The sequence below is a fragment of the Populus nigra genome, chromosome 9, assembly GCF_951802175.1.
Source record: "Populus nigra chromosome 9, ddPopNigr1.1, whole genome shotgun sequence".
Taxonomy (NCBI): Eukaryota; Viridiplantae; Streptophyta; class Magnoliopsida; order Malpighiales; family Salicaceae; genus Populus; species Populus nigra.
Window position 1 is genome coordinate 9,661,557 of NC_084860.1, and position 9,121 is coordinate 9,670,677.

Genomic DNA, 9,121 nt, shown 5'->3' on the forward strand with positions numbered 1-9,121 from the left:
GTGAAAGTTTCGCCTATGACGTCGGACTCGAGGCTCATGATCCTCAAACCCCTGGTTTTCTTCTTCTTCTTCATAAGCATCTCCGTCACTTTCGTCCAGTCCCTCTCCACGAACTGCTATGCGCCCTCTTCGATTGAAGGGTCCATACTCCTCTCGAACATAACGCTCATCCATGACATCCAATTGATGAGTAAGTTGCTCCTATACTATAGCGATTTGATTAGTTTGGTGTTGTAACTGGGGCTGGTCTATGTCTTGGGTGTTTGGGTTTTGGTCGTTTGGATTTAGGTTGTTTGGATTTTGGTTAGTGGCCATGGCGTACGAAGTACCACTGCGGGTTACAGGCATGGAACGTGAAACACCGTAATGAAGGAACCGGGAACCAGGAACTAGGCTTTGATACCAAAATTAGTGCCAAGCCTCTCAGATCAACCTCATGTTGAATCCAAGAGCAGGGCAAACACAGAATCCCTCTATGACGTTGGAATCACTCCAAGGAAAACTCGAATTCAAATTTGTAAAATGACCAAAAAAATAGACCGCCTTCATTATTTTCATCCTACCTTAAATATCAATCCAATCATACAATCTCCAACTCCAACTAGGAAAGCAATAAACAGAAAAGAAACAGAATTGCAGCAAATACGTAAGCTTCCTAAAAATACTTTGTATATCATAACAGCTCCAATGTTTACGGAGTCATTAATCATGGAACTATGGGGAAGCCTTCTCCTGATTTGCATCACTACTTAAATATAAATTGTCTACTTAGAAAATGATTATTTTATAGGAAAAAGGGATTAGGGTTTCCTATCAAATAAAAAGAAAAGAGAGAAATGAATGGAGGGGTGGCCAGAAAGAGAAGAAAAACTCACTCTTTTCTCCTATACCCGAAATCATGTATTCATCTTTTTTTTTATTGGTCTCTCAATAAACATGTAAGGTTAAGTTTTTTTTATTGGTTACAAGGACACATAAACTTTTAGATTTTATATATAAACATGACTCAAATGAAAAATAATAAGTGTAAAATAATGTTAATTCAATCTTTATATTAAACTAAACTTTTATACAACCCAAGAGACCTTAAAATGTTTTGATATGTAATCAAAGAGATTTTTATTGTTTCATTTTCAACGAAAAAGCATATATATTTTAAATGAAAGCTTGTAGTACAATGTTTCATTCCATTCGATCAAAATAAATAAATTGTGCAAGTTTCATTCAATTTTTTTTTGAAAAAAAAATATCTTTAATTTCTCTCTTTTTACTTTACATAAATGGATAGACAATTCATTTGTCCAAAACACTTTTAAGGTCTTTTAGGTTGTTTAAAAGTTTATTTTAATAGAGAGATTAAGTTAGATGCTGGTGGTGGTGCAACAATGATTAAAATATTGCATGACAGGATAAGTCAACAACCATCCATGAAAAAGTTTACAAGACTTAGCAGGTTAGAAAACATTTTCAATAAATAAACTAAATTTATATAAATTGACACGAAATATTACAAGTTAATTAATTTTAAAAAAAAACATATTTTACACTAAATAAACATAAAAAAATAAGAAAAAGATTTAATAAAATACTTTATGCAAAACAAACGCCAATAAACCAAAATTATTTCTTGGGAAAATATAGAACACAACCGTTTGATGGTTTAATGAGCGCAACTACACGGCCACCGAGTAAAGCACCAAGACTTCGACGTCTACAAAACACTGAAACAGTGAAGCACAAATGTCATCCTTCAGACCTCACTACTAATTTACAAATCCTCATCCCACGAATGTAACACTCAATCACTGATCAAATTTAACCAGAGGCAATGCAGCAATTTCTACTATTAGATCAGACAAACGCATGGCACGCTGAACCTGAAAAACTCCACACTGAGCTGACAAACATCAAGTATGCACTGTCAACTTTACAAACTTTCTTGAGCATTAGGTACAGCTTATACTAGGTTTTTTGAAATTTTTGAGGGGAAAAAACAAAAGGAACATCAAAGGGAACTAATCACTGTAACTACATTGTGTGAAGGTTATCACTGTAATTTATCTATATACATCATTCTGTCACGTCCGCAAAGCCTAAACAACAATTACAACTAGAACTCACTTGAAAGGTCTCGTCAAGCTCAATTCCTTTTTCCAGAGCGCAAATGCTTCCAATGATTTGAGAGCCTATAAATCTCCACTGACTAGGTTAAAGAATCACCTTTAGCTATATCATCACCTAGCTAGAACTTCTCATGAGGAATGCTATAATACACCCCAACACTGCACCCGCAACAACCTGCAACAGAAAAGAAGAACAAGTCAAGATGGGCTGGTTCCAATAGAATAAACATGCATGAAGGGACAATGAAGATCATTCTACAAGCAAAACCAAGTCCTTTGTTTCTCTATGTAGGACATGATTGCTAAAATGGTTAGGTGCATTTGATGACTACATAGACACTGGAAGAGTTGGCATCGAGACCATTAAATGCAGAATGCCCATTAGGAGTTCATCATTGCTTGCTCACACAAAAACAATCCTTCACAGTATAAGTCTCAATTCAGTTATTGAAGGAAAGATTTTGACCGCTAAAACAAAACCATTTAGCCATCCTGTGCACATTGAAAATCAATGGCAACCATCACTTCATATGCATACATGCAGATCAACAACAGACCTGGAGTGGAGTGTGACCAAGTGAATCTCGTAGGGGTCTAACATTGGAGACAGGGTGTTCGGGAGGTAGCTCGCAGACAATTTGATTTAGTAACTGCAATAAATGAACCATACAAATTAGAATAGAAAACATAATGGTTGTTATTGCATAGCACAAGCGCAAACCAACATCATAGAGATAGAGATCACAACAATAAAACAAGCAAAACCATCTTTTATTTGTTATTGCATCTGTGCATGATACAAACATTTTCTAAAATCAAAAGGCTAATAATGTAATTATTTATTTGATATTGCATCAACTTTTATGTAAATTCTAGACATTTAAAATTATCAAATTATCTACAATTTACTCTAATTTTAAAACTTGAGAAATCCTAAGTTCTTTCTTATTGTTGCGTCAGGTTCAACCATTCCTTTATCAAAATAAAAGAGATATCAGGCTTGCTTATAACAAATGTGTGTTTTGGTTTCCATTGTTCTATGTGAGCAGATCGTCCAATTTGATAGCAAAAAGCAAGTGACAAAAAAGACTTCTTGAGCCATAACTTCTGGAAGAAAGGCACTCAAGATCACATTGCTTTGATTTTTAAAAAAAAAAAAATACAACTACGAAAAATAACATACAGAATTGTTAAGTATTAACTAAACGGACCTAACTAATGAAAACCAAAATGAATAAAATTTTGAAACCTAACTAGGGAATATTATAAAAATAAAAAGAAAAATAAAGTAAATTCCTAAACAACAACTTCTAAACCTGATTTGAGCATGATCCAAACCTCGATTGGCCATACTGAACAAGTATTATGTGAATTCTAGCAAGGAAAAGCATGCTGAGGGCAAAAGAAGAAAGATGAACAGTGGGAATAAATAATACTTATTGGGAATTTTAATGCTATAGATTCCTAGTATCATGTATGATTATTAATATTATTACTTAGTAGTTAAATTATGAATCTAGTTTATTTCTTATTTATTATGTTTCCTTTTCCTGTTTTTATTTGGTTTGGTGCCTTAAACATGCACCCTACCTAGGCCTTCAGTTGACCTTATGAATAATTATAATCAGATATTGGCTTTTTCTCAAAGAAATGGTTCTCTTGGTTTGTGATCTCGTGGTGGTTCCATATCCCACTTAGTACAAGTTTCAAAACCAGAAGCACAACCAATTAGAATGACATTTAGGGCCCACAGATAGCAGGCATATAAGATAAGTTCTACTAAGCTGGAAATATAAGTTTATTATTGTTTCTAGAGTGCTATAGAGGATTCTTAATATGCTCCATAAAGTTTGCCAGATTCCCCGGTGATTTTGATTAATGTAGTAGAACTCACATGTACACAACAAAATATATTGACAGCAACAAACAGCTTTACCTCAGCTTGGCGACCAGCATGAAGTCTAACACCAGTTGCATCATACATAACCTGAGAAAAAAGATTATGTAATCCGATAATGTTGACTCTAAATTAATTTATGGATACTGCCCAGCGGCATGAATGTAGCAGAGAATTATCTGCATAGTAAGAATGCACTTAGATAGAAAGTGCATGAAAGTAAAATGAAGGCAAAAATTCAGTCTGGCTTGATAACTTCCAAAGGCATAATTAACCTTAAAACCTAACATATATGCCTAATTCATCTTTACAAACATTTCTCATTCATGAAGTTTTCAACAGTAATCGTGAACTTAAGCAAGATCGTGCATGTCAACCAAAAAGAATGTACAAGACCTGTTTACAAAATACATACAACGCATGCCAAAACCAATGCAACAGCAAATGCTGGTGCTCCAGTTCCTTCTTGCAGACCAATAGCGGTTGCTAGAGCAGTCACGGTTGCTGAATGGGATGAGGGCATTCCACCTGACCCAAGCATCCTTCTAGCATCCCATCTCTTCTCCTTGAACCTGCCAGCAAAGATGATATATTGGGGGGGATAAATGGTACAGAAATGAGCAAGGTTGTCTACAATTTTGCAAAAGATTGTTTCGAGGACACATAGAAATGGAGTCAATCATGACAAATATATTCATGGAAAAACAAAAATAAGCTCTGTGCACATAATTCGCACAACAGTGCTCGCAATTTGTCAATTACTTGATTACAGAAAAGACATAATAAAATTATTAATTTTTGAGAATGATAACTTCTTCAGGTATGAATTTTGGTATTTTCAGTTTCACTTGCATTAAACCAAGATTTGTAGTTTTCATTCAATTGTCTCTTCTTCAGTTCATGAACTAAGGAAATAATAAACACAATTTATTACAGTGAAATAATTCCGACCAAGGCCTGTTTTGTGAGAGACAAATTAGACCAGTTTCAGAAATAACAGGAAAAAAAATTACTAATGAAATGAATTATTTCCCTCTATTCCACATTCTTTGCAACACTTTCGTTCTTACCAATTAACCGAAAGCAATATATGGACTCGACACCACATATAACTAAGAACCCATTAAGCCCTACCACCGAAAAAACAAACAAGAAACGTAAACTATGTGTATAAAAGAAAAGGATATACATTTATGCAATGAAGAGAGAGTGAGAGAGATTACCAGGTGGTGAAAAGCTTGAGGAACTGGGCAAGTGAAAAGGCAAGGAAGGCGGAAAGGAGAGGAATGTTGGAGGGGAGACTAGCGGGTGGAGATGTTGCTGATCGATATCTGGACGATGCATCAGCAGCTGTCATCACTTCGTCCATTGAAACTCTAAAATCAAAATATATGAGCCGCGCCGACAGTGATACAGAAATTAGAAATTTTGGAATAAACTATAAAGATTGCGTTGCTGTTAGGCGAGTGGGTCTGGTGGGTGAGATTTTGATTTTGATTCTGATCGTCTTCTCTGTATTTGTGCTCTCTTCGTCCTCAGCCAGTAACCATCCCGAATAGAAAACAAAAACCCCCCCAGAAAAGAAAAAAGAGAAGAAGCAACAGCACTAGGGTTAATAGTACCTAAAGGTTACAGATACAACCATTTATACATGTTTCATTCCTAAAAATTTAAAAAAAAAATTAATTGAAATTATTTTTATATATTAATATCAAAAATAATTTTTTAAAAATAAAAAAAATAAATTAATATATTTTTAAATAAAAAACACTTTAAATCATTACCACTACTATAATCCTAAATAAATTATTAATTTAATAAAGCATGAATCTATCAAAGTATCAATTTGGGTAATTAATCTCTCACAAAACACACCTTACTCGGAATGATAAAATGATAGACCCAGCTTACAAGTCTAGTATATACTTAGGGCTAAGGGAAAATGAATGAAAATTATAAAGCCTGAGACAAAAAAACAATATTATAAAAAAATTTAAAAGAAATTTATTATTTATCAAAAAATTAGAGTGGTGTAAAAACATTTTTTTCCTTTGCAAAAAAACTGATTGCGTACGACGCCATTAGAGATAGAGATATTTTTTCCATAAAATATATTTGGTATTGCATATTTGATCGAGGGTAAAATAATATATGAATTTCTTTTTACTATAGTATAAATACTATTTTGCTCTTAGAAGCACAAAAACTTAATCCTCAAAAAAAAACAAAAAGAATAATTTATTTAATATTAAAAAAGTATCTTATATATAAATTCATAATCCTAAATATAAAATACAAAAAATAAAACGATATAAAAGACCTAAAACTAATTATAAAATTGTGCTTAAAAATATAAAATTTAATTAAAATTTAGTTAAGGTTGTGTTTGGTAAAATTAAAAAAATATAAAGCTAAAAAAAACATTAGAATACACTTGTTAAACATACTCTTGGCTTAAAAAACATGTGTTTGAGATTTATTTTAAAGATAACATGCTTTACGAGTCTAAAAATATATTATTATTTTTTTAATAAATTTTTGTTTTGTCAAAAATAGCTCTAATCCTTAAAAGACCCTTCATGTGGATTGGGCTTTTCAACCTGGCCAAGGCTGCTAAAACCCAAGCTCTTATAAAGTATTCATGAGCCCCCTATTATCTTTCAACCCCAAACCCATTTAAAGACCCAAGCATTAGTATCAGCCCACACGAATTTGGTTGAAAAATAAATGGACTTCAAGAAAAAGAAAACACAAACTAGATTTCCATTTTAAAGCCCATAAGACCCGATCCATAAACAAAAACTTGAGTGCCCCTTTGGTTTTTGGAAGATCAGAACCACAACATCAAAGGACATGCTCCATGTTCTTCAAAACACATTGCATAATCCCAGAATCCATTTTTTTTAAAGACACCGAACACATTCCATGCCAAACACTCATCATGGAAGTAAGTTCCTCGTGCACTCTATCATCTCATGAATCATATGAGTTTACTCCCTAAACAAAAGTTATAAATCAAAATCTGACGCTGTGAGGATTAAACCAGATACTGATGGACTTTCACAAAATGAAGAACAAAAGAGAGACTGCCATGTTTAATACATAGAAAAACAATTGGACCTTGAAACTTGAAACTTGATTTATAACAAATCTACAAGGAAAAAAAGATTTTTTGTTCAACTGACCTAAACAAACATTCCTATGAACCTATCCTGAATCAAGTATGGCATGTTTCAAATCATTTCCAAATGAAAGCAAGGAAATCAAAACAAATCGGTGCAAGCATTCTGAGAAGATTATAACATCCTGATTGTATCGAATTTAGAACAAGAAAATTTCCTTCATTAGCACCTAGAACTAGCATGAACATGAGTATAGAACCTTCAAAATGATGGAAAAGACTTCACTTTGATTATTCCAGCTAGTGTTCTGAGAATTAGATTTTAGTTCCTCCATGTATCTTGAATATCAACTAGAGAGAAAAAGACCCGAAAATGGGGATTGTGCTTTGGCTAGTATAAGCTGGTGGGTGAACTTTGTTTTCTCTCTGAGAATGCAAATCCCTCTTATTTCTTTTTCTATTTCCTCTGGTTTTGTTCACCTTGAAGGATCCAAATCCAGTGTACGTGTTTGGTATGTTTTAAAGGGGATACGGAAAGATGAGAACAGATTTTTTTTGCCCCCCCCCCCCCCCCCCCCCCCCTAACTCGACCTCATATTTGGAAGTTTCTTCAATTCTACCCCTAACTATTTTGAATTGGATCCTCTGCTTTTTGCGTCTTATTCACAATGATCTATGCTTTTAGGATTTTCCAATTCAGTTCTTAATTAACCTTCAAACTTCAAATTTCTTTCAATTAATCTCTTAATTGCATCAATTAGATTATTCAAAGTTTCATTTGGGTCCTTGATCTTTTAATTATCATAAATTAACTTGAATTAGACCTTTAGAGTTAATTTTTCTTCAATTAAATTATTAATTAAACTAGTTGAACCCTTTAAAAGTTTAATTAAGCCTTAAAATTTAATTAATTCTTCTAATTTTCTCCAAAATAATTTTCAAACTTAATTTTGCTTCAATTAAATTAATTAAACCCATTAAAATTTTAATTAACTTCTTGAACTTAATTAGTTTTTTTTCAGATTTGGTCAAATTGACTTCCAAACTTCACTTTACTTCAATTAAGTCTTTTTTCAACATATTTTGTCAACAATATTCTAATCTGACTATCCTTCAAGCGTTTTAACTTGTTGTAGTTGAAAAGCTCATCTAATTTTTAAGTCCTAAAAATATTATTGAATTTTAATTTTATGATTTTTTTTGGATTTTTGAATATTTCATAAAAAGAAAAATATTTTTTACGCAAAAAAATTTTAGAGACCTAAAAGTGGATTATGATAGTTGCATATTCCTTACAATACTTTAGAAAGTAAGTTTGTAAAGAAAAGAAACGATATGAAAACCTTCCTTGGTTGGGAGAGAAATCCATCAAGGAGTTTTGATATTAACAAATCAAATGGTGGTTATCTTCGTGCGTAGATTTCAAATCAGACCAAATATAGACAAATCAAGGACACAAATATGTTGGAAATCATGCAATAATCAATAATCTAGTATTCATGCCCTTTAATTATCACTCAAAAATCATGATTTTGTCAAAATAGGTTTCGATTTTAAAACCTATTGAAAATATGTTATTGATGCAAATAAACTTTAGATTATTGACTAATAAAGTTGCCCGAAGGATTCTGTGTAAAGAATTAGACCAAAACTAGTTCAAGTCATGAGGCTAAGGTGCTGAAGAATCCAGAAAATACCCAGTTATAGAACTAGCTGTTGTCAAATCCAGAACTGACAATTTAGGTGTCTAAAGCATATTTACTTAGTTATAACAAGCCACATTATCATAACCAAGTATATTTAAATCAAAAGAAATAACAGACAACATCAAATCATCTAGATCATACAGGATGTTTCAAATCCAAAAACATAAACTTAAAACAACTTACATATTCATACAATATGGATTTAAAATTGATTTTTCAATGCTCATTTTGGTCATGAATAGAACTAGCAAATCCAAAATAAACATCATTAATC

At 32.5% G+C, this 9,121-nt stretch overlaps 1 protein-coding gene across 1 annotated transcript; it reads right to left on the reverse strand.

Moving 5' to 3' along the window:
• Positions 1-1,878: 1,878 nt before the first annotated feature.
• On the reverse strand, positions 1,879-7,659 carry LOC133702563 (uncharacterized). Its single transcript, XM_062126872.1, has 5 exons — positions 5,244-7,659; positions 4,436-4,592; positions 4,060-4,110; positions 2,681-2,773; positions 1,879-2,298 (listed from the first exon to the last, which is right to left on the reverse strand). The coding sequence occupies exons 1-5, from the start codon at positions 5,387-5,389 to the stop codon at positions 2,239-2,241; spliced, it is 507 nt and encodes a 168-aa protein (XP_061982856.1). The 5' UTR covers positions 5,390-7,659; the 3' UTR covers positions 1,879-2,238.
• Between the last annotated feature and the right edge of the window lie 1,462 nt (positions 7,660-9,121).